Source organism: Muscardinus avellanarius (assembly GCF_963383645.1).
Source record: "Muscardinus avellanarius genome assembly, chromosome: 4".
Lineage (NCBI taxonomy): Eukaryota > Metazoa > Chordata > Mammalia > Rodentia > Gliridae > Muscardinus > Muscardinus avellanarius.
Genome location: NC_137789.1, coordinates 17,908,768 through 17,935,465, shown reverse-complemented (window position 1 = coordinate 17,935,465; position 26,698 = coordinate 17,908,768). Strand labels below are relative to the sequence as shown.

General features: G+C 40.9%; 1 protein-coding gene across 1 annotated transcript in view; it reads left to right on the top strand.

Moving 5' to 3' along the window:
• Positions 1 to 26,698, top strand: part of FER1L6 (fer-1 like family member 6) — a gene marked incomplete at its 3' end in the record, with an annotated part of 145,779 nt that overhangs the window by 98,286 nt on the left and 20,795 nt on the right. The window contains exons 28-38 of the mRNA XM_080694720.1: positions 615 to 737; positions 1,921 to 1,960; positions 3,343 to 3,458; positions 5,180 to 5,311; positions 6,187 to 6,312; positions 9,882 to 10,009; positions 16,708 to 16,878; positions 19,340 to 19,500; positions 21,740 to 21,882; positions 23,525 to 23,613; positions 24,003 to 24,101. Of these exons, the coding sequence (XP_080550846.1) occupies positions 615 to 737; positions 1,921 to 1,960; positions 3,343 to 3,458; positions 5,180 to 5,311; positions 6,187 to 6,312; positions 9,882 to 10,009; positions 16,708 to 16,878; positions 19,340 to 19,500; positions 21,740 to 21,882; positions 23,525 to 23,613; positions 24,003 to 24,101 (1,328 nt within the window). The remainder of the gene's footprint in view (positions 1 to 614; positions 738 to 1,920; positions 1,961 to 3,342; positions 3,459 to 5,179; positions 5,312 to 6,186; positions 6,313 to 9,881; positions 10,010 to 16,707; positions 16,879 to 19,339; positions 19,501 to 21,739; positions 21,883 to 23,524; positions 23,614 to 24,002; positions 24,102 to 26,698) is intronic.

Here is a 26,698-nt window from a genome sequence, read left to right as displayed (position 1 = left end):
TGTCTTCTCCACATGCCTCCTCTCCACCATATGGGCATCACGGTATCTCCTACCACTTCATCGCTTACATTGTAGATGCCATTTACTTACTTCTGTTGAAATCAGAAATGAAGCTAAAGGGGAATGGTCTACATTGTGCCATTTAATACTTATTGCAGTGAAGTTAGCAGATACTATTGTCCCTTGTTGAGAAAACTGAGAATTACAAAATTTATACTAATCACTTAATGATTTGTGACCCAGATCTGTCAGAAGCTAATGCCCTTTCTACTGTACCATGTCATATCACATGGTACCCAACTCTCACCTGCCTATCTCTTCCACTAAACTTTAAGCTTCCCAAATATGGTAATGTGTCAAATTCCTCAGACATCTCCAGTGTCAAGCACAATACCTTACATCTTCTTATGTTTGCTAAATGAATGGGTAGATGGATAGGTTATTCAACTTTAATTTATTGAAGTGAAACAGAGAGCTACTACCCCCAAACCAACAGATACCTCTGTCCACTTCCCCATGGATACCCATACATTCCTTTTCTTGCTTAACCAGTTGGCTACTAGCATGAAACAAAACTAAGTCCAACTAACAAACTAATGCTTATTCCTTGGCAGGATGCCAGGACACCTTCTCGAAGATCCACTAAACGGAGAAAGAGGACCATCGCAGATGAATCTGCTGAAAACGTCATTGACTGGTGGTCTAAATATTATGCCTCCCTGAAGAAAGCACAGAAGGTAGAGTTTCCCCTCCTCATAAAGAACACACAGCACTTCCTCCCACCCCAAATCCCACATACATCCTTTAAAATTCTACTACACACAGGCCTTACTCAAGTGCAGTTCTGTTAACTGCAGAAGGGTAAATAATCTAGGACCAAGTATCCTGAATTACCAAATCTCTATCCTCTGGGTAAAACTGGCACGGGACACAAGCTCTTTGTGAATGTGGGAAGGATGTTCACTCCCACATGCCATGTGGAAAATCTGCCCCCCTCCCCAAGGTACTCTGGAAGGCTCAGCAAGAAGAGGGGTCTCCCCAGGTGGGCATTAGTGATAGGGGCTTCAAGTACACCCGGAGGTATCCAGGTCAAAGGGCCTGAGGTCTCCAGAAGGATTCTCTGTTTGTGTGGGAAGTTATCAAAGTAAAGACAGGTCTTGACCCTTAGCAAATATCAGTAACTGGAGAGCTGCCAGTGCAAGAGCATGACCTATGCATGTGAAATAAGATGAGGATCAAGTAATAAACCTGGAGAACCAAGGGGAGTGGGTCTGGAAATCCAGGCAAAAGCTCAGTGACTGAATTTGGTAAAAGTAGTTAGATGTTATTACCATACTTGGCTGAATAAAAACTCTTCTGATTCTTAAGCTAAGACTATAGTTTCATCTAGGACTATTCACAAAGATTGAATATATAGTAAATTAACACACCAATGTTAGTTCCTACTCCAACCTCCCTCCTTTTGCTGTGGTGGATGCTTCTCGAGAGTGCTCAGCCCTTTACCCTTTCTCCACTGCCCTCCCCACTCCCAGGTACCAACCCAGGGATCCAACATGCCAACAGACTCACAATGAAGCCTGGTGTGATGTTCCAGGAAAGTGTAGAAATGGTGGGAAAGAGTTTGCTTTCCCCGGGGGCCAAGAGGAGCCTGCCTATAGGAAGCAAGAATGTCTATAGTTTGGTGGCACATTCCTTGCATGAGTGGGCAGCTCTTCTCTAGGGCAGCATATCTCACTGTGCTTAGGTCACTCACAGTGTGGCTTCATTCTGGGGACTTCTTGGGGACTGTTTGAATATTCTTTTAAAATGATATCATAGAGAATGCAGAGAGCCAGGATGACTGAATTAGAACAGTTATCAGTTGGGATTAATAAATTGGGCATGGCATTGTCAATAATCTTATTTCCCTGTTTTTCAAAGGCAACAGAGAACAATACCAAGGAGAAAAAAGGCAATACAGGTAAGTAGTTGTTCTGGGGATATAGAGTAGGGTCACTGTAGTAAGAGAATTATGGAAATGGAAGCCATGGGTGGCATATTAGAGCACATCTCCATCTCACACATGAGGAAGCAATTTCAGAAGATAACAGTTTAAAAAGGTCTCATATATATCTGAACTGAACTGAGCTCCCAGGTCTCCCAGTTTCCTTCAGTGCTGGGACTGAACCTTCAGCTCATGTCCTACACTGACAATCTTAATGTACAAAAAGCAGAGTAGAAATAGAAGCAGGTAGGAGGACAGGACAAAGCCAAATGGATAGGACTTAGTGGAGGTGAATGTGAAGATCTAGATTTAGTTTCCAAAACTCAATTTACAGGGATTGGCTAGTTCTGGCTTGGCAGAAACCCAAGTGAATGAATCCTGGGATCCAAAATGACCACAAACTCAACTGAAGCCAATAGCCAGCAGGTCATGGCCTAAATACAACGGTAACACCAAGAAGCCTAGGCTGTTTCAGGTGACACTGAGACTCAGAAAAAACCAGGGCTAGGCTCAGTTGCTCAGATCACTACTAATGAGCACATTTAATTCTAAGATCAATGCCATGACACAGACAATAGTATCCTCGTCTTGCAAGCAGTGAAACAGAGGTATAAAGACATCAAATGGCTTGTCCAAGGTTTACACAGCTAAAAACCAGCAGAGCTAGAGGTCCATCTCTGATAGTATTTCCCAGGGTCTGCTGCTAAAAAATTAAGTCACTTCATTAGCATGACTTTGTGCAAGATCCTAAACATATTTAAGCCTCAAGCTGAAGTAGAATCATGGATTTTCAGAGTGGGTGATGCCACATTTGGGGGTGTGCTGGAACAAAATACAGATACATTAAAGAACACAAATTTGTCACTGCATTTTTATGGTTTTTCACATAAAGAAGGTATATTTCCATGGGAGTACTGAGTTATTTTTTTTTTCTGAAAAGAGGACAGTGAGCCAAGTAAGTTAGGAAAAATCTATGAATGAGGTTCAAGTTCCTGATGACATTTCAGAGGGAATATAACTAAAAACTTTAGAGTCAATCTAAATACTGAATCCAGGGCTAGACATGGTGGCCCATGCCTATAACCATAGTACTTGGGAGGCTCAGACAGAAAGATTGCAGGTTTTAGGCCAGCCTCAGCAACTTAGCAAGTTTCAAAATTAAAAAAAAAACAAAACAAAATAGGACTAGGGCTGTAGCTCAGAGGTAGTACTGGGTCCAATCCCAAGTACCACAAAATAAATAAGTAAATAAATAGATCCTGAGCTGTTCTTTGCTAGTTGGATGAATGAACAAAACACTTGCCTTAAGAGCAAAGAAAAAGAGGGAAAATCCAACAATTTCTTCTGAATATCTACAGAGGGAAAGCCAGATGAAGTAGTGGTAAATATAGAAGAGAGCCCAAAGAAGAAGAAAGACAAGATTCTGAAGAAGAAACCCAAAGATGATGGAATCCCTAGCCTGGCCACCTTGAAGGTAAGTGGACATGGGAGTCCCCACGTGGAGGCAGCGGGGAGCCCAGCAGTGCAGTTCCCTTAGTGCTTTGGTTAACCCTACTCATGTCTTTGTTTTTACTAACTCACTCTGTCTTTATTATAATCACTGATACAAAGAAACTTTAACAAGCAGGTAAGCCAAGGTAGTGGAGCTCACTCATTTTCTATTTTTATATCCCTCTATTGAAGGGGGTAGGTGGGAAGCCCACCAAGTGCTATCTGCGTGTATTTCATTATCACTGTGAACTATGTTATGATGTCAGACTATGATGCACCAACAAAAGTATGAAAATAAATAATATTACTATTAAGAAAAATAAACAAAATAAATATTCTTACAAAGAAAGAAAAAAAGGAAGGAAGGAAGGAAGGAAGGAAGGAAGGAAGGAAGAAAGAAAGAAAGAGGGAGGGAGGGAGGGAAGAAGGAAGGAAGGAAGGAAGGAAGGAAGGAAGGAAGGAAGGAAGGAAAGAAGGAAGGAAGGGGTATACCTCATGTTGTTTAACTTGGACCTGGCCAGGTAATGTATAGTGTGTAAGTTTCCTTTGACTCACCTCAGGGAACCTGATGTCATCAAGCAGATGTGTACACACTCAAAATAGCAGGGGTTTTAATTCCAACTAAAGTCAGCTTCATCGGACCAATCTTAACATTATTCAGAAAGTATTAGCTAAAGGCATTTTATGGATATAAAATTTTGGAGTATGAAAATTACATATGTAGATAACCAATTTGGGTAATTTTGATAGGTAATTTGAATAAGTAATTTAATTATATTGCCAAATATAAGATTCAATTTTATTTTGCATTTCTAGGGTGTACATATATCATTTCCCACTTGGAAAATTCATCTCTTTATGCATTATAATAAAAACAGATATCCTACCACTTTATATGTGTTAAGAATTAATGAACATAATTGATTTTAATTTCCTCAAAGTCCTATAGTTTATATCTAACAACAAATGACATCAAGTAACTATAAAATAGTTTATCATATTTATACCTATATATATTTAATTTAGGGGGGTTAGCTATATAGATTAGAGTTTAAAATTTTACCAGTGCAGGTGTGGTGGCACACACTTGTAATCCCAGTACTAGGGAGGCTGAGACAGGAGGATGACAGGTTTGCAGCCAGTATCAGCTACTTAGGCCCTCTGCAACTTAGTGAGACCCTGTTTCAAAATAAAGAATAAAATAGGGCTGGGGTTATAGCTTGGAGGTAGAATGCCCCTGGGTTCAATCCCCAGTACCAAAAAAAAAAAAAAGTAAAAGTTTGCCAACAAGGTTATATAACATTCAGACTAGTAGTTAGGTTGAGAAATGCTAAGCCAAACTGTGTTCCTTAACTTATTTAAAATAAGCCTGGCATGATGGCACACACCTGTAAACCAAGCTACTTAAGAGACTGAGGAAGGAGGTTCTTAAATTTGAAGCTGGCCTGGACAATTCAGTGAGATTGTGTCTCAAAGTAAAAAATAAAAAGAACTATGGATATATGTTAAAGGCTTTTCTAGCAGGTACAAGACCCTGGGTTTAATCCCTAGTACTGCAGAGTCAATTAATTAATTAACAATAGCATCTTACATTTTTCTAAGAGGCATCTATCATGGACAACTTGGGAGAACTTTGGCGTTTCTCATTAAGTCAATCCTGAGCTTTCCTTCCTCTCAGCATAATCTTTTCCCTTCTCCTTGAAGATATATGACAACCATCTTGAGAGTGAATTCAACAATTTTGAAGACTGGGTGAAAACCTTTGAGCTCTTCAGAGGCAAATCTACAGAAGATGATCATGGTCTGGATGGAGACCGAGTCATAGGAAAGTTCAAGGCAGGTTCCTATCTTAACTCTATTTGGCTCACCCTGTTCGTGAATGTTAGCTATAACTTTGTTTTGATAATGGAACTATAGTGTAGGACGTATTTAAGGAAAATCCCTAATCTCTACCCATGACCTTCTCTGGAGCGCCACATGACACAGCTCCAGTCTTTGGACATAGTTTTGGTTTGTGGCCAGTGATTTGGAGCTCAGTCTATGGAAAATAAAAGTGAGAGTCACTATCTGAAAGGACCACTTAACTTTGTTTTGCCTTTTCCTAACACACCATGTTATATCTATAATTTATGCTAGCCTACCAGTTAGACAAGTTAGCCAATCAGATAACACAAACACCCCATGTGGCAGACTTATGATTTCAGCATCACAAAATAGTAGCCTGCATTTCCCATATACCCACTGCATGCCAGGCCTTTAACACGCCACATGGTGTGATAGAAATAGCATAGGTGTTGAAGTATGCCAATATGGATTTAAATCCTGGTTATAATACTGACTACCTGCATGACCTGGCACCTCCTAGAGCCACAGTTGCTACATTGGGAACTAGGACTACTAGAGTCAGGATGGAATGAGATCATCAGAGAAACAGGAGCATAGCATCCCAAGGGGAAAAGGCACTCAGGGTCCAAATAGTTGTTCTTCGTGTTACAGTCCTATTATGAGAGTGTTAATGCACCAACCCCAACCAACCAATGTACCATAAAGAATCTCAGAGTCAAGCAACTTCCATGAACAGCCAGAGGACATACATTTGGCAAAGGGAGCACTGACCCAGGCCACGCTCATTGTCTCGGCACCAGGCTCTCTGTGATGGTTGATGGCACACTGATCATCTTGTTTCATTTGATTGTGCTTTGTGGTTCCAGGGCTCCTTTTGCATCTACAAAAGTCCTGAGGATTCTAGCTCTGAGGACAACGGGCAGCTAAGAATCCAGCAAGGGATTCCACCCAACCACTCTGTCAAAGTCCTCATCAGGGTGTACATTGTTGCGGTGAGCCATCCTTGTTTGCTCTGAGGGGGTGTACTAGTCTTGTGGGATGCTATAACAAAAATACCACAGATAAGGTGGGGCTTCAACTACAGAAATGTATCTGTCACTGTTCTGGAGGCTGTAAGGCTGTGCTCGCGGTGCTCTAGGAGTGGTGAATCCTGTCCTGCTGGCTTGTCAATGGATTCTGTCTTGCTGTGACCTCATACAACCTTTTCTCTGCATGTGCATGGAGAGAGACCTCTAGAATCTCCTCTCTTTCTTATAAGGACCCCACTGGCCCTATCAGATTACAGCCCTGCCCTCTGACCTCATTTCATTTTAAATGCCTCCTTAAAATCCTATCTCCAAAAGCATCCCAATCGGAGTTAAGATGTCAACATATGCTTTTGGGGGCACATGACTCCATCCATAACAGGTTATGAAGTTAGCTCAGTAATCGGGATATTTCCTCCCTTTCAATCAGAGGAAATACTTGTAGTGGTGGAGAGGACTTCTTTGAGTAGCCCTATCTACTCCCCCTTGTCTTCCAGCAGGAAGGAAGCCAAATAGGGCCGAAGCTGGGATCACAGGCCCAAGAGTGAGAGGGAAGAGCCAGATAACAGGGCAGCCATGCTGTGAATTCTCCCCCATGGCTGCTCCTCTACATCACTGCAATTGGAAATTTCATTTTGAATATATTTCCAAGAAAAAATTATCTCCTCTAGGCTTCTTCCTTTCTGATAATGAAAAAACAAAACTTTAATTATGAAACCTTTGGCTTGATTGCCAGGAGCCTAGGAGCCAAATAGCAGATACACTTGTTTTGCACAATGCAAATAATTTGTGTGAACACTCATAGTTCATTGATTTGTCTTCATCTTCTGACCTTGGATTTGATTTTCATAATTGCATTTGATGGTAATAGTCCAATTTTATGTTAACTTTGCTTACATTGCCTACGTCCTTTGTAAAAAAAAAAAACACTAATGAAGCATAAAATAAAAATGACTCATTATTGAAGGTTAAGGGAGAAGTAACTGTTCTACCATCATGCAGTTCTCAGATTTCCTTCAGCGGCCAAGGTATCATCACCCCGAGCACCATGTGCCAGGGATATTGTGATGAGAAGAAATAAAGTCACTGCCTTAAAGAAAGGCACAGTCTAGTTGGGAAGATTAGAAGTACTTCTAAAATATCCCTGACAATGCCAGTGAGTGTATATTAAACATCAGCCCACAGGATGGTTTAGACTAGCCTTTTCAAAGTTTATCCAGAAAGTTATTTGTGCCACATTCCGCAAGACACAGACCGTGTATTCAAGTAAATTTGAGAAACAATGCACCTAATAATTAATTGCTCTTCTCTACCTCCTGAGATTTGCAAAGCAAATGTGCACAGTCCAGGCTCTGAGAAGCCCAGAAGCAAAGAAACCTATTTAACTGTTGAATCTTTAACACCATTTTCTAAACGTACTGCTCCACATTCTTTTTTTCCCTACAGAAAAGCCTACTAAACTAAGTTTCTTTGAGACAGTTTGAAGAATCCAGAACTGGAGAGATGAATAGTAGGAAGGAGAGGGAGGAAATTTCTATGGACTTTAGAGGTTGGAGGATTCATCCCCTTAGACATTTATTCACTCAGCAAATATCTACTGTTTCTGTATCCAGTACCTTCTAGACAAAGGGCAGGAGTGAAGATTAGGTTCTTGTCCAGGAGGTAGCATAGAAAAGAGAAGGCTTGGGCTGGGACTGTGGACAGGGGTACATAAACACAGTCAGAGAATGATGACATTGGGTTGCAGGGAGTGAGAAATTCACAGCAGTTATGGACCTTTCTAATCGTGAGGATGTATGTGACGCGCGCACACACACACACATTTCTGGAGATTAAATCCAGAAGCATCCTACCTCTGAGCTATACTCCCAGCCTTATTTTTATTTATTTATTTTTACTTTTTTATTTTTTACAGTACCAGGGATGGAACCCAGGGGCAGTCTACCTTCAAGCTACACCCCCAGCCCTATTTTTTATTGTTATTTTGAAACAGGGTCTCACTGAGTTGCAAAGGACCTTAGTAAGTAGTGAGACTGTCCGTGAACCACAATCCTCCCGTCTCAGCTTCCCAAGTACTGGGATTACAGATGTGTGCCATCATATTTGGCTAATATTTTAATTTAATAAAACAATAGACAAAGTAAAAATATTGCTTAAAATTTTCATTATAAAAAGAATTCAAGTCAGGTGTGGTGGCACATGCTTGTAATCCCAGCATTTGGGAGGCTGAGGCAGGAGGATCTTGGTTCAAGGACTGGCTCAACTACCTAGTGAGGCTCTTTACAATTCAGTAAGACTCAGTTTAAAAATAAAGAATAAAAAATAGGGCTGGGGGTGTAGCTTGGAGGTAGAATGCCCCTGGGTTCCATCCCCAAACCTGAAAAAAAAAATCAAATTTTCTCATCTTTTTTTTCTTATATAACAAGATACAGTGGACATTTTTTTCAGATCAGTAAATATAAGTCTTCATTCTTTTTAATAGCAACAGTATTTTTGAATGAATGTAATATTCATTTATTAATTTGTTCATTCAACAAATATTTAGCAGACCCCAGTTTTTATGTCCTAAAGACAAAGTAATTACTAAGACAGACAGTGCTCTTACTACCATGGAGATCATGTACTAGTTGAGAGTAGTTTGGGGATTGAGAAGATATGAAAATAATCAGAGAAACAAACCAATTGACAGGACTCGCATCAGAGGTAACTTCTACCTAGAGAATTAAGATTGGATAATGGGACGAGATGAAATGGAAGAAGGACTGGTTAGGATTGTGCTTCTCTCCAAGTAGTTGGCACACAGGTTGATTTTTGACTATTCATTGTTGTTCTAGTGGACATCTTTGAACATATAGCTTTGTCTACTTATGCCATGCTCTCTATTTAGGATACAGTCCTAAATATGGTATTATTTTTTACTCTAATTTTTATCACTCCTGAGTTTCCTCATCTGTTTGACATCATATCTCACTGGCCCCTAATCCTGGCCCTAATCCTGGCCCTAATCCTGAGATAAATCTGAAATCAGATTTTCTGATCACAAACAGATCAGTTGGCCACTGCCAAACTCAAGACTGCTGATGGATTCAGAGATATTTGGTACTGGGAGGGGCCTGCAGGTCCACCCCACGATTTTACATTTAGCTCTCAGAAGCAACACAACTTGTCTAAGATCGGGAAATTACTTGAACTAGAACTTCAAGTCATGTCTCTGCCTCCTGGTCCAGCATGTTCCTCATAACTGTGCCCTGAGCAGCTGCCCACTGGGGAGATGGCACCAGAGAAAGTTGAACTGGGGCAAGGCTAGTAACCTTTATTTTAACAGCAAAATGAGAATGCTAAAGCTGTGGTTCTTGACCTTAGCTACACACTAGAATCACCCAGGGAGCTGTTAAGAATCCCAAATCCCAGGACCTATTAAATCTGAGTGTCTGAAGACAGGACTCTGGAATCTATTTATTAAAGCATCAGGTGAATCCTGAGTGCAACCAATGTTGAGACCGCTGGACCAAAGTGATTTTCATTTTCCTCCCCAGGCATTTAATCTCAGCCCAGCTGATCCAGATGGCAAATCAGATCCTTATATTGTGATCAAACTTGGCAAAACAGAAATCAAAGACCGAGACAAATACATTCCCAAACAACTGAATCCTGTATTTGGAAGGTAGGTGGCCAACTGGGCTGGGTTATACTGTCATTTCTATATTTGCTGCTGTTGCTGTGTTTCTTAGAGGGTTGAGGGGTGTGTGTGTGAGAGAGACAGACAGACAGACAGACAGACAGGAGGATAGCCAACCAAGTCTATATTCATGGAGACAAAATTTTTTCATGATCTCTTGAACTTGATAGTACATAATAACTTTTGTCCACAGTGTTATAATAACTATTTCCTGGATCTTTAAGAAGCACCTTGAACAAGTGATCAGATTCCATCACCTATCTCTGGACAAAGAGGAGATTTCTTTTTTTAAAGCAAGGCAACCAAAGTCCTGAGAAGTCAAGAAATGTATTCAAGTTCACACAGTTCATGATTATAGGAGGACAGATGTCTGGTCTTTTGACTCCTACTAGAGAAATGTTTCCATCATATCATTTTGCCTTTATTTATTTATTTATTTATTTATTTATTTATTTAGTGGTAGTACTGGGAATTGAACCTAGGGCATTCTACTTCTGAGCTATACTCTTAACCCTTTCTTTACTTTTCTTTTTCTTTTTTCTTGTGGTACTGTGAATGGAACCCAGGGCCATTCTACCTTTGAGCTACACCCCCAGCCCTATTTTTATTCTTTATTATAAACAGGGTCTCACTGAGTTGCAGAGGGCCTCACTAAGTAGCCAAAGCTGTCCGTGAACCATGATCCTCCTATCTCAGCCTCCCAAATGCTGGAATTACAAGGGTACATGTGCCACCACACCCGGGTCTAGTTTTCATTTTGAAACAGGGTCTCACTAGGTTTCTAAGGGCCTCGCTAAATTGCTGAGGCTGGCCTTGAACTCCTGAACCTCCTATCTCAACCTCTCAAGTGCTAGAATTACAGGTGTGTGTCACCAGGCCGAGCTATTTTTGCCACTAACTTAAGGTGACTTGGGATATTTTTAAAAGTTGAGCTGTGTGGCCCAGTTGTGTTTTATTTTCCTTCAAAGTCTTAAAATCCATTGCATCTTCATATGTGTGGATGGATAGGCACATAAGAATTCTCTGGCTATGGCAACCTTGCCACCCTGGGATCAAATGGCATGCCACACATTCATGCCCCCTGCTTGTGTTTGAGCACTCGGCTCCCACTGACTTTGGAATCAAAGCATCTTGGCTTTACTCTGCTTCATATAAGCTGTGAAACTTATGCATATTGCTTAACCTCTCTGATCCTGGTTTTCCTCATTTATAAAGTATAGTAACCACTGACTCTCTGACTCTTTTGGAAGAATATATGAAGCATCTCCTAGGACACAGTCAATACTCAAAACACATGAGTTTCCTTCTCCTCCTCCTTGGTAACTTTGTCAGTGGATAACTCTTAAGTAGATTCAATTTCCTTTTTTTTTTTTTTTGTACCCCAAGTAACATGGAGCATGGGATAAACTCTCCATTAGCCTCATCTAAATTCATTTACACATTTATAACTACTTTGGACCCTCTGACATTTGATCAGCAAGAGCCTCTTCGATGTTGTTGCTCCTGAGGAAATGAGGCAATAAATAATCTGCCTGTCCAGATTAATGAGAATGAGCCAAATGACAGTGCCGGGGAAGCTTACCCTTGCTGGCCTGATCCAGAGACGACCTTTATCATTCCCTGCCGCTTATGGAACCAGCGCTTCCTTTGGCCAAGGGCTTGACAGTTTTATTGGCTGCATCCACTGCACTGCCATGAATTAGACTGGTTTTATTGCCCCCATCACATGGCCATGGAAAACAAGAGAAGAGGATGATGGGATATTCTTGCCTGCCTCTGTCTTGGCAGGGCTTCTTCTAGAAGCTGCCCAGGTGTGGCTGTTTTGTTGGATGGGTGTTTAACTGTTGCTGGCTCAATTCCAGTGTCCCAGCAGTGGGAGTGGGACCTGGGGTCTAGGTCTAGGGATTCTGCCTCACTGCTGTGGCACTTGTGGGAAGATGTCCCAGCCTCCCTCCTCTGATGCCTGGCACTGTGTCCTGCCTTGCTTTCTCCAGGGCCTCTGACATAAAGTGATCTGGTCATGTAGGTATTGCCCATCTCTGATTCCTCACAAAAATATCAGATGTATTTGTATGGGTCGTTGATCAGTGCCACATCCCCAGCACCCGGGACAGGAACACAGGGAGTACTCACTGAGATTTTGTGGAGTGAGGGAATGAATGAATGAATGAATGAATGAATGCGTGCACAGACAAAACTTTAGTCCCTTGTTTATGGAACCCTGTCGTGTATCATTCTGTGGTCAATCATGTCCACAAGATTTAGTTTCTTGAGCTCCCAGTTTCCCAGAATGTTTTTTATTATCTCCACTGTCTTGAGAGTTAACCATAAGTAAAAACAACGAGCCCCCCCCCCCAAAGCTGATCTACAGGTTACCAGAATGGCTTCCTAGCTCCCCTTGCTCACGCACATCCACAGGCCTGTGCCTTGGCCGTGACACCCGCCTCCTTTCCTTGTTGACCTGCAGAATGTCATTCATTCCTCACAGTTGTTGAGAATTTACCTGGTGCCTGGTGCTCTGTTCGTCTATACCTTCCCAAGCTCCTGTGGATATTGAAAAGAACAAATAAGTGGGTGACTGTGAGAGGGTATGCCAAGTATGCAGGGCACCTGGCCATCTGTGGACGGTAGGGCGCGTGTTTAGAGATTAATGTTCTAGAAAGTAGTCCATGAAAAATCCAGAATAGAGAGAGATCAGGATATGGCAGAAACTGGAACTACCAGTCACAGAACTTCTACCACAGAAGAGACTATGGACGTGTGTGTGTGTGTGTGTGTGTGTGTGTGTGTGTGTGTGTAAGAGAGAGAGAGAGAGAGAGAGAGAGAGAGAGAGACAGAGACAGAGACAGAGACAGAGACTGTACATATGTTAACTTCCTAGGGTGGCCTTAACAGAGCCCTTAAACTGGTTGATTGTTTTTCTTAAAACAATGGAAAGTACCACCTCACACTTCTGGAGGCTGGGAGTCTGAAGTCAAGATGGCAGCAGGTGAGCTTATGAGAACTGTAAAGAAGAGTCTGCTCCATGCTTGTCGCCCAGGTTCTGGTGGTTTGCTGGCAATTGGTTTGTAGAAGTGTCACTATAATTTCAGCTTTCATCTTTGCTTGGCTTCTCACTGCATCTCTTCACATTGTCCTCCCTATTCACATGTCTCTGAGTCCTTTCCTCTTTTTATAAGGACACCAAGTGGGTGTGGTGGTGCACACCTCTAAGTCCAGTACTTGGGAGGTGAGACAGGAGGATTTCAGGTTGAAGTCAGCCTAAGCAACTTAGCAAGACTATGTTTCAAAATAAAAAATCAATAAGGGCTAGGGCTATAGCTCAAAAGTAGAGTGTCCCTGAGTTCAACCCTGAGTACCAAAGATTAATATAGAAAGAAGCCACCCTAGTAGCTTCATTTCAACTTAATTACCTCTATAGAAACAGCATTTGCAAACCAGGTCCCATCCTAAGGTCCTGGGAGTTAGGATTTCAACAGTTATTGTAGGGTGACACATGTCAAAGCATAACGGTATACCGTATCTTGTTTTTGCTCTTTATAATGCTCTTAAGGCCTTTTTCTTAAGGCCTTTCAGCTGGTTGAACGAGGCCCACCCAGATTATCAAAGATAATCTCTTTTATCAACTGATTGTAGATGTAAACCACATCTACATTCATAGCAAACCCCTGATTGTGTGTTTGAAGCATTGGGGACCATGGTTTAGACAAGTTTTGATATATTATACACTGTGAGTAGTTTACAAATGTTTGTTCTCTTCAACTGGACAGTTAGTTGGTAGCAGATTTTGCATCAGGACTAGAGAAGTACAAAAGGAATAAGACCCCGTTTTCATGGAATCTATACCTGCATAGAGGAGGAAGGCCTTCACTAAAAAAAAAAAAAAAAAAAAAAATCAAACAATTATAAAGTTCTGTGTGTGAAATATAACAGAGAGGTACATGAGCCTTTGAGATGATGTAATTAGGAACATGTCCTGGTTCTTTCGGATGCTAAAACTAGAAGTTCAACAGATCTGGAGCCAGAAGAACTTCCATCTGTACTCAAGTCCCGGCTAAGGAGCCTTCTTTTACTCCATCAGTCCCGTCTCCCATTCAGTACACTCCTAACACCTTGCTATGACTGGGTTCCTGTCATCTTATTTATCTGTTTTCTTTTCTGCCTTTCCCACCCAGAAATAATTTTACTTATCTTAAAATCCACAGTACCTGGAACCTAGTAGATGTATAATAAATGCCAATGAATAAAGAATGAATGAAGAGTGAATGAACAAAGGAACAGCTGAACATCTCCACTCTGTCTCACAGGCTCTGCATGCTCTGTCTCAGTGTTTGTGCGGTTATGATGTCATTAACGTTTCTCAAGCCAGGATTGCCTCATTTTTTTCCCTGGGTGGCTGGGAGTCCCACCATGATGGGCAGTTTGGGGAGCTCTGGATGACAGCTCCAGTTCAAATTCAGGCAAGGTTAATTTGTGAGCACAGCTTGGGGGATGGACCAGAGCAATCAAGTCTTCTGTCATGGTTGCCAGGGAAAGTTAAACACGTACTAAATCCTTCCTCGGCAGCAGCCATGGTGATGGCAAAGCTTAGGGATGGACAGCTGGAGACTTCCTTGTGAGAGAGGTTCAGAATATCAAGTACAATCTAGCATCCAAATTTTGGAGTCTAGGGAGGCAACACTGCACCTTCAGATGGAAGACACATAGGTTTTTTCCCTGTGTAGCCAGTCCCTAGCCTGCTAAGTTCTGCTCTACCAGTTAAAGTCACCAGAGCTATAGTGTCTCTGCTCTTTTCTCTTTGGGATGGGCTAATTGGCTCCTGACCATGCTGTGATTGCAGTCTTTGCCACACTGGAGAGTGTCAGGGCCAAGGGTATCTGACCACAAGGACAATAGCCCAACCAGGCCTATGGACACTCAGGAAAATAAGGGGCTCACCTCATTTCCTTCCTCTCCTCTGTCCCTTGATCCCAGCTAATCCCATCCTGGTCCCCAGAGAGACCAGAGTTTGCCGCAGAGAAACACTGATGTGCCCTTGACTTTATTTTTAGGAAGACATTTCCCTAAATTGCAAGGTTTCACTCAGAGCTTGATTCTCAAGCATCTGCTAGAATGTAGAAACTCAGCAGCATGGACAATCCATTATCACTGAAAATCTGACAGCATTGCTGTTTCTTTTCATACCTTGCACTGGTGGGTTAAATAGGACTTAGGAAACTGGCACTTATCCAGGCTGGACCAATTTATGATCCTGGAAAAGTCACTTGTGTTCTTTAAATTTGAATTTCCACCAGGCGTGGTGGCATATGCTTGTAATCTCAGTACTTGGGAGGCTGAGACGGGAGAATTCCGTGTTCTAAGCCAGCCTCGGCTACTTAGTGAGACCCTCTGCAACTAAGTGAGACCCTGTTTCAAAATAAAGAATAAAAAATAGGGCTGGGGGTATAGCTTGGAGATAGAATGCCTCTGGGTTCCATCTCCAGTACTACAAAATAAATAGATGAATGGATCACAAAAATATGGGATATGTAAACAATGGAATTTTACTCAGCCATAAAGAAAAACACAATTACATCATTTACAGGGAAATGTATGGAACTGGAGGACATTATGCCAAGTGAGATTAGTCAGTCACAAAAAGTATGAAATCAGATGTTCTCCCTAATATGTGGAAGCTAGGGGGGGAAATGGGTCATAGGAAGAACTCTAGATGAAGAAGGAGATTCTACAGATGAGCAAATAAGGCAACCTAACTAAGGGAATGGGAGGGGGAAGAGGGGAAATCTCTAATGCACATGATGTACTTTAACAAACATATCAAAGTCAATCAGTAAGCCAAATACGAGGAGGGACGGGGAGGGAATGGGGTGGGAACTGGGTGAGGGCTAATTGGGTGATGTGTGCATGTATGTCTCCGCCATCTTGCATCCCAATAAGATGTATGAATTCAATGCACCATTAAAAAATTTTTAAATAAATACATTTAAACTTTCTTATCTGTAAAATGAAGGCATTGGATAGGATGATTTCGGAGACTCCTATTTTGAAGAAACATTCATTAAGTGTATGCTCTCTAAAGTCCAAATATAAGCACCTGCAACGCAGAGATTAAAAGAGCAGGTCCCTATTCTCAAGGGGCTTAGAGTCTTATAGAGACAGTACTCTTGTCCTGAATTTTTGCTTTGTTTTGTTTTTATGATTTTGCATCCTCAATAGAGTTTTCTTTTAAAATATATTCAGCTGGTATTCCTCAATAAAGCAACAATGGAAGGGAATGGCAACTTACTGAGCCTGAGCTGAATGCGTGGAAGTGAAATGTGTGTTTTCTTATAAGCAACATTGCATTTAATCACCAAGTTATATTGTAAGGAAGAGCTATTTATCCAGTCATTTTCACACACGGAGTTTGAAAGAGATTAAATAACTTTCCCTGGCTATAAAGTCACAAAGTTACAGTTTCAGAACCAAGATTGGAAAGCAATTCTGTTTGAGATCAAAATCCCCAGCTGACGACTACATGGTCCATGAAAGGAGAGATGACTGGGTATTGTAAATTGACAAAGCAATATGAAGTTGATTGTACCTCGATGATATGAATAGTAAGCTGGCTGAGAACAAAGCTAGGAAAAAGGCCTTGGGTTGCCAACCACTGTTGACTCTTGAGGCCTCTGCTTGAACTGCAGGTCATTTGAGATCCAGGCCACATTCCCAAAGGAGTCCCTGCTATCCATCCTGATCTATGACCATGACATGATTGGGACGGATGACCTCATTGGCGAGACCAAGATCGACCTGGAGAACCGCTTCTACAGCAAACACCGAGCCATCTGCGGCTTGCAGAGCCAGTATGAAATGTGAGCTCTTTCTCCCATGGAGACACTGTGGGTGTTCTGAGGTCTTGACCTTTCAGGGCTCTGGACTCTGTCCCACCATCTATCACTAGAAAGCTAGACCAGGCTCAGCACTAACACCTCAAATGGGCTCTAAGTAGGCTGGGCTGGTTGGAGAGAGTCTGTTTCATGCACTTGAGGGTTATTGGGGTTAGGGAGGCAGCTCTGATTTAGGACCCAAGGCAGGTTCTTCAAGAGTCAACGGCTAAATTAGAATGTGCTCACTCAATGAGGTGTGCCATGGTCAGGGTTCCCTGGTGGGAGTGATTCTAGAAGAATGACTAATATATCACAAATGACAAATTGTTCATGAGCGCCCACAATACACTAAGCAAACTGTTTTAAGAATTTTATGTATAGAAAATCTCATTTAGTTTGCTCAACAACCCATTGAGATGTTATCCTCATTTTACAAACGAAGGAAGAATGGACCCTACTCTCTTAGCAAATATTTTGAATTTTATTTAATTTTAAAATATAGACTATAGCTTAATTTTTTTAAAATGTATGTTGTATTTGCATATCTTTTAAAAAACTCTTAATATGTAAAAATATTTATTGGCACTTCATGGGATAATTGTAAAATATTTTTCTGATTATAAAATAATACACATTCATCATAGGAATTTAGGAAATACTTATATAAAATAATGCTCAAATTAATCAACCCAGAAATAATTTATATAAACATTCTTGCTTTTTTTAGTATTTTTTTCTGTGCTGTTTTCCTCCAAGTTGGATCCAGACCATCTATAAAGTTTTGTAAACTGCTTGTTATAGTTGCCCTTATATTCTAAGTATTTTACAATGTCATTTACTATTCCTTATAATCCTTACTTTAATCACTCCATAGAACTCTATCATAAGAACTTATTATAAAGTAATATAGCCAATTTTCTCCTGATCTGTGGGGCATTAATATTTTCTTCCTTATCCTGTTATAATCATTCTTGTTATGAGCATTCTCACATGGGAGCCATTGCACATTTCTCATAATTATGGGTATTCATCAATCAATGTAGATTACATCACTATACGGAATATACATTTTAGGTACTGTTAACATATGTGTAAAACCATGCCAAGTGACAAGCTCACCAACAGAATCAAGCACCTGCCTCTTCCATGGCAAGATATTTCAGGCAGTCTCTCTCAGGAAAGGCCGGCTCTTTCTTGAGGCTAAAGATCCAATTTAGTTTTAGAACTCTAGCAAACATACGTCTCCTGGGGAACTGTCATGGCTGTCCACCTGCCTGGAAAGGTTCCATTCAGAGCAATTGCCTGTGCTCACTGTGAAATTAGTGGCCGCAAGCAAATGCAGTGCCACCTTTGCTCTAAAGATTTTCTAATAGGGGACTTGCCGAGGACTAGACAGTTGCATTTATTCAGTAAAAATGCAACATTTATTCACTGAAAAGTTTCCATATAAGGTAAGAGCACTTATTTCTGGGAGGCCCGTGTTTGGCCCTGGGCTGGCGTGAACTTGCCAGGATCCTCACATCTCTGGCACAGTGCAGGAAGCAACTGTGTAGTTTTGATTTATTTAAATGCTGAAGCAAATTGAAATCTGATCAACTCCTCATTTCAATGAGCAGAGACATTCAAGCTTATCTTAGTTATAGTTCTTACTATTTCATGGCAAGTTAATAATTTTAACCAAACAGCTATTTTTTAAGGTAAGAAAGGGTTGGAAAGGCTGAAACATCTTTCAGAGCCTGGTTTTCCACCAAGAAAATTACTGATCAGAGAAATAACACATCAAGACCTTCTGCCTGTGACACAAGTCCATAGGATTATTTTTGTGGAGAAAGAGAAGGGAAGAAAGATGTAGAGAAATTGAAAGGATGATTCAGGCTTTCTGCTTAGAATAAATCATAGCCAAATAGCTATTCTGCTTGGGACATAATAAAAACTAAGTAAAAATCACCTCTCAAGAAATCCATAGGAACAGAAAGCGGGTTGGTGATCTTAAAAGGCTCTGGGGAGATAGAAAAAAGTAAATATTTTACGGGTACATAGTTTTCTTTTGGAATGATAAAACTTTTTAGAACTAGAGGTAGTGATTACACATCATTGTAAATATAGTAAATGCCACCAGATTGGTCAGCTTTAAAATGGTTACTCTTGTTATGTGAATTTAACATCAAAAAGGAATATTAATTTAAAAAACAAAAAAACTACCTGCAAAGGATTTTTATGACAAACCACTCATAAGTATTATTTGTATATCTTATATACAAAGAAATCTTTGACTAGAAAGGAGAGAAACAAAACAGAAACACTGGCCCCAAGTGTATAGAACAGCAAGTGAATCTGAAGGAACCGGCACAGGTCACACTTCGGGGACCTGGTTAACAGATATCTCAGCGTGCTATCCCAGTGAGAAGCCAGGCCTCACCCCATCTGTCCTTCCTCCACTTTTTAGAGAAGGATACAATGCCTGGAGAGACACATCAAAACCCACAGAAATCCTCACCAAGCTCTGCAAAGACAACAAGCTGGATGGACCGTACTTTCGCCCTGGGAAAATACAAATTGGAAACAAGGTCTTTTCAGGAAAAACAGTCTTCACTGAAGAGGACACCGGTAATTTCTTGCAAAGTAGTCTGCTGATGTTGCTCTTTTTTGAAGAGCCTGATTCTATGGTGTTTGTGGCTAATTCACAGTGGATCATCTAATTACAAAAGTAATGCATGCTCGTGGTAGGAAAAATGGAAAATCAAGCCGAAGAATGGAAAATCACTCAGAATCCTAAAATTCAGAGATAAACATGCTGATATATTTCCTTACTCTATGTGTGTGTGTAATATGTTGTATTTTTATACTTTTATTGGTACAATGTAATTATATACCACAGTGATACAAACATACATGCATACATCACATGGTATATTTCTTCCCATATACCTCCTTCCATTCCCCCATCCTATTCACGTTGGTGAAACTGGCAGTGAAATCTTGTGCAGATGCAACCTTATTTGAATGTAACTTTCTTCGGTACTCATTTTCCTCTCCCTTCTCCCTTCCCATTCCCCTCTAAGTATTTTACTGTTTTCTTCTCATGTGACTACAGTCCCTTTAAAGAACTGTAAACATGACATACACAGTTTTGTGCCCTGACTTTTGTATTTCTAATAGATTATGATGATTTTCCTTTGTTCTTTGAAGTGATCACTGAAAATACCCCTTTTATGGCTCTGCTATTTATTTATATCCTCTTCCTTTTTTATAGTGACAGTGCTACCACACACTTCCTTACCCATGTCTTTGTACATTTTTTATATTTCCAAAGTATAGACCATAGAAGTAGAATTAAGGCAGAAGATAGACAATACCCCCAAAATTAATATTACATAATATAAATAACTGAATACAACCCAAGTTATTCCATAAACATTATATCAATAACTATCTTATTTTAACACTAACAAATAGGTTTTCTTTTTTCTTTTAGGGGCATTCTACCTCTGAGCTACATACCCACCCTATTTTTTATTGTTTATTTTGAAACAGGGTCTCACTGAGTTCCAAAGGGCCTCACTAAGTAGCTGAGGCTGTCCTTGAACTACAATCCTCCTGCCTCAACCTCCTAAATGCTGGGATTACAAGGGTGCACCACCACGCCCAGCTAACAAGTAGGTTTTCTACAGGATCATCATAGGACATACCATGAAGTTCCCAGAAAGGCTTCCAAAAGTTTAGGATAAGGGGAAAGCCACCTTTGTTCAATGGCACAGGACAATTCTTGTGCTATCACAACTGCATATTTGATGTTTTCCTTCAAACAGCCCAATTAAATCATTGGCAGGATGTTTTTGACACCATTTTATTCCCCACAACTTAAGTACTTATTTATCTTGTGGACTCCAGGAACCTATTAAAGGTTCTTGCATGCAAAGTCATTGCTTTTTAAACTGTATATTAATAATATGTTGATCAATTTCTGTCAAGAAAAATACTTTTCACAGTATATTCTTAAGACAATTTAATGCCTTGGTTAATATCCTACATTTTATGATTAACTAATTGCCTTTTCCCCACTATAAACCTAAAATTATGTTTTTAAAGGTCAGTTTCTGAGCGATAAAACTTTATGAGAAAGATTTTGCCCATTAATTACTTGTTCATCCCTATAAACTTTTACTGATTGCAATTATTGCCATCAGGAGACTTTGTGGTCCCTTTTTATAAGCCAAGTGCATTTTCTGTCTAAACTTTGTAAAGAAGATCTTATTCTTTCAGCAATTTTTGGTCTTATTTTGTGAATACTCTTTCCACTAGTATTTTTTAATCATAAATTACCTCTTTTGATAGAATGAAGATCAGAAAACCTTTTGGGCAGGAATTTATCACTAGGAAGGAGTTTCCAAGTAACACGAAAAACAAGAGCCATCTACAGACTAATATTGTGTTCATGTCACCCCTTGCTCAGGCCCCAATCTATCCCCAGATCTGTAAAAGCACACCCTTGCCATGCCGTGAAGCTAAGCTTATGCTTCTTTGACTTTGGAGAGTCCTGATGTAGGGAGTGAATGGAGCTACTACTGTGGGAGCTCCTGGACTGACCCCAGGTCCTTTTGTCAACCTGTCTCGTTTCTTTCTTTCTCCAATCATTTCCCCCCTTCCCAACACTTTCTCTCTCCCTCTTCTTATTTTCCATTTCATTTTCCCCTTTTGTTGTCTTTTCTTTCCCTCTGTTTCTCAGTTAAAAAAAAAAAAAAGAGCCCTTAAAGGAAATGTTTTCAAATGCATCTGGCAACCCTCAGTGCCTTGTTTCAGGAACACACACCTGACCAGTCTTTCCCTTTGTGTTTCTTCCCTGCAGATGAGACAGTAGAGTCTTATGAGCACTTGGCCCTCAAGGTTTTACACTCGTGGGAAGAAATCCCAGAGGCTGGGTGCAGGCTGGTTCCTGAGCACATAGAAACGCGGCCTCTGTACCACAAGGACAAGCCGGGGATGGAGCAGGTAGTGGGCAGAATGGTCTGGTCCTAATAAGGGTGTTCATCCCCAGGGAGTGTGGCTCTGTCCCTACAAGTTTATCTTGTGTCCTACAGTAATGATTTAACTTTAGGGACAATTTTTTTTATCTTCTCCCTAGTGAAATTTAACAAAATATGAAAATACATTTGGTTGTTAGAGGTGGATGGAAAAGCTACTGGCATTTGGGTAAAGCACAGGGATGCTGCTAACTTAAATAAGCCCACAGTGCACAGAACAGCTTCCACCTGCTATATAAGAATAATCTAGCCCAAAATGCCAATGATGCTGAAGTTGGAGTCATTGTTAGACTTAGCACGTTTTTTTATGCTTTGAGTTATCAAGCTCTTTCGGTATATCTTGACATTTAAGAAACCATCTCAAATGTCCAAGACCTTGTCTAAAGTCTTTCTATAAACACACACACACACACACACACACACACACACACACACACACCATTAGTTTTCCCAGAGAACCAATAAATGGTGGCTTACCTTAAAGAACTGGCAAGAAGAAACTGGGGGAAAATAACTAAAGAGCTGGATAGGAGTCAGAAAAGAAGAGGAGAGGAGAGGAGAGGAGAGGAGAGGAGAGGAGAGGAGAGGAGAGGAGAGGAGAGGAGAGGAAAGGAGAGGAGGAAAAAAGAAAAAGAGAGGTAAGGGGAGAAGAGAAGAAGAGAAAAAGAAAAGAGAAGAGGGGAGAAGAAGGGAAGAGAAGAGAAGAGAAGAGAAGAAAAAGGAAGAAAAGAGAAGAGAAGAAGAGAAAGAGGACTTCTTGAGATCTCCATGGACAAGGCCCTTCACATAAACGGTTACCTATTTAGGGTGACAATGGCATTGTCTATACAAACTGACAGTGAATGAGGGCACTATTCATAATTAAACTGCCACAAGGAACATACCCAGGATTTTCCTAAACAGACAGGCAGTCCACCTTACGTTATTACCTAATACAGCCCCACAATGAGCTTATGTTGATCCCATCTTTCAAGACTAAGAAATTGAGGTTCAGAGGATTTAAGTAACTTGCTCAAAGTTTCCCACTTGGTAAGCTGTAATGCTGTGATTTAACCTAGGCAGTTTGAATCCACAAGCCCAGTCGAGTTTCTGTCCCAGCTCTGGATTCACTCACTGTGTAACTTGGGCAAAGCAATGAACCATGGTCTTTGTGGCAGATAGTATTGTGATCTTTTTAATCTTTAGAAATTTGTAGAGAGCTAGGTTTCTAGAGGTAGCAGACCCGTGCTGAATCCCAACTCTGCCATATTATTGTTTGTGGGCAAGAAGCTTTCTCATCTGCAAAATGGGAATAATGACATCTACCGGTAGGGATATTGCAAGACGTCCTGAGACAATGTGTATCAAATGCCTAACACAGTGTGTCTACCACATAGTAGGCACTCGGAAAAGATTTGCCTGCCATCTCCTGCTGTTAATTTATGCTTTGACTAATTCCAAATACACATTTAAGTTCTGTGTTTGTTAAAAAATATGCTACATATGTACGGAGGTACCAAGCTATGCCCAATACCCATTCCTAGTACAGGGTTCTTTTGAAACCATGAATGATCAATCACTCATGCCCCCAACCCTCTCCCAAACCTAAGAGATATTTTCTTTTTTTTAAGGGCCGCCTACAGATGTGGGTGGACATGTTTCCCATGGATATGCCTCAGCCTGGACCTCCTGTTGACATTTCTCCAAGGAAACCCAAAGGGTAAGTCAGCCATATCCCCCCATCAGGAGAAAAGGCCACAGACTGAAGGACCATGGCCTCTGACCTTGTGTCTGGTAGGCAACCTGCAAATTGAACCTCACTTCCCACTGGGCCAGTTACAGCAGGGATTGGGTGATTGCTCCTGAGCTCAAGTTTCTCATCTGAAAAGTTCTTGTTAATAGCAGGAGAATCTGCTCCTGCTCTTGAAGGGTGGGAGATCTCCAGCTGGGATCCTTGGTTCTGATGTAACCCAGATATGGAGTATTGATGTTTCTGAACTTGGCACATAGGAAGCAGCTTAGGGACTAAAAGCAACACAGAAATCACATGGACACCAGCTGACTCTGTTTGCAAACTCCTCAACCTAATGCTGCCTTCCCTCAACCTAGGTATGAGTTGAGGGTGACTATCTGGAACACTGAGGATGTTATTTTAGAGGATGAAAATATCTTTACAGGACAAAAATCCAGCGACATTTATGTTAAAGGGTAAGGTCATCAACATACTCAACATCCTTCCCTTCCTCTCCCCACTCTTTTAATCTCTAACTATTCTGCTCAGCATTCTCATGGCCATATCTAAAAATCTGACCACATCATTTAGAGGAAAGAAGACTTATTTTCTTACAGTTTCCAGCTCAGTCCAAGTGAGGCTGGAGACTGTGGACCTCAGGGCATGGAGGCAGGAATTGGGGGAAGAGGGAGAGCATCTGTGCTGTGCTTCTCACATCATGGGGGCCAGGAGAGAGAGAGAGAGAGAGAGAGAGAGAGAGAGAGAGAGAGAGAGAGAGAGAGAGAGAGAGAGAAAGAGAGAGAGAGAAACCAAAAATTATAATGGATTCATCCATCCACTGCTGTGATTACAACCCTCGAACTGAATTATATCAACTCTAAAGACCTAATTATGAGCTCTTCGAGGGGCCATTGTATATCTAACCATAACCCAAACTAAATTTTCCCTTTGTGGGAAATACTATGCCTATATCCCACAGAAAGAGCTCATCTTACTTTGTTAGATAAGGCCAAGTTCTTTGTCAAATATGTATCTTATCTGGTCATTTTACTAAGAATTATTTGCTTACAAAAATATTTTGTGTATAAATACTACTATGTAAACACATTTTAATGAAACATAGAATACCTAAGCTTTTTAAGTAACATACAAAATAGATCTACCTTTAAACTGAAAAAAATAGAGTGATGTGCTACTATTGATGAAAGATTAATCTGTCAGTTTATAAGGCTAATGTAAAAACTAAAATATAGACCTTCCCATTTGCTAGAGTTATTGATATTAAAAGATACCAACCTAGGACCCAGGGAATATTACATTTGCTATCTCTATCTTACATCATGGGCCAGCCTCCTTTAAGCCCCAGGTCAGGAAGGGGAATGAGATGTTATAAAATCATAAAAAATTATTTGAATATCTATTTTAGCCAAAATTCATCTCAAAATTAGAAATTTGGAGCCTCATGGTATTTCTTTGCCTTTCCCAAGCAGGAAACATCCTATCCTCAGAATGCACATCACCAAAGCATTTGGCAGTCTGAGAATGCTCAGATATTCAATATTTTCGTTTCTTTTTCAGGATAAGAGTTGAGGAGTGAGTATGCTACAAAGAGGGAGCAATACAAGTAGCATAATCTATGATAAATGATATTTTTAAAAGCAGAACTAAGACCCTTTGAAATTTCTTTCTGATCATCAACTCAGAAAAGACTAATGTGTTCTGTAAAAAGATATTTTATTTTGGCTCACAATCTGGCAAGGTTCTGAAAGAGACCAGAATGAGACTTCCAGGACCCTGGCACCTTGAAATGCATGGAAATAGATGTTCATATCCATCTCTCCAAGCCCTCCCCACCCGCTTCTCATCCACCTCCTATCTGGCTTCCTCCCCAACACTCCTCCAAAGCTGATCTCCCTGCATGGCACTCTCTACATGGCTGGGTCCACTGGTCCTGTCGGGGTTGTGCTGTCTGTGCTCTATTGCACTGGCTCAGCTGGCCATTTCTTTTCCAAGTCTCTCCTGCCTCAGCATCTGCAGCAACACACTCCTCTGCATTTCTTTCCACTCCATTGCTCACTTCTCGATGACTTCAAAGCTCACGTCCCTCCGTCTAGCAGGTAAGCAACACATGGCTCATCCCAGGCCCTCTTTTTGTCTCATGCTATTTTATCTTTCTCCCATTTTCAAATTTCTTTAGCAAAAGAAATTGGATCCATACCCTCCGAGTGGTCCTGCTCCTCTGTGAAAGGAAAGGGCTTCACTCTCCCCTTTGCTGCCCTGGGTAGGAGACATGTCTGCTTTCAGAAAACAAGTGGTTTGGATTGAATAAAAAAGTATTTGTCCTCTGAATTGATGAATGCATCATGGATAAAATACTGAGGAAGCACCTGTTAATTATAGCTTACATTATTCCGGGCATGTAGGAGGTTGACCAGATGTACTAGGAAGAAAGGATGTAGATAAATGGGAGTGCCCAAAGCACCTTACAGATGTTGTCTCAGATTGTGTCTTAGACCAACCCTATTAACCAGGTACTATTACCACTTCCACTTCACAGATGCCATGAGGACACAGAGAGGTTAGATAACTTTACCATGCCTGCACAGCTAGTAGGCAGTAGAGCCAGGATTGGAATCCAAGTAGCTACAGGCAGCCCTCCTTCCCTTCATGTCCCACTGATCCAGCCTGCTGGACTTTCAAGGCTCAGGACCAATTGCAGGACAATTGCAGGACAGCATAGGTCTAAACTGGCCCAATTCTAGAGGCCTCAGTGTGGTGGGTAATCTTGTCGTGATACTCATACCAACGTGGTGCCCCGCAGGGTGATAGGTTCAGGTTATACTTTTAGTTCTGTTTTCTAAATTTTCCATGTTAAGCCAGGAGTGGTGGTGTAATCCCAGTACTTGGGAGGCTAAAACAGGATCACAGTTTTGAGAACAGCCTTCTGGTCTACCCAAACAATCAAAGATACTTTCCCCAAATCCCTTAGAGAGAGTTTTGTTTCTGCCTAAGCCCCTTTGAGCCCTGTTTTTCTCTTTTAAATTAAAGTAGAATCTTCTCTCTGAATCTGCCT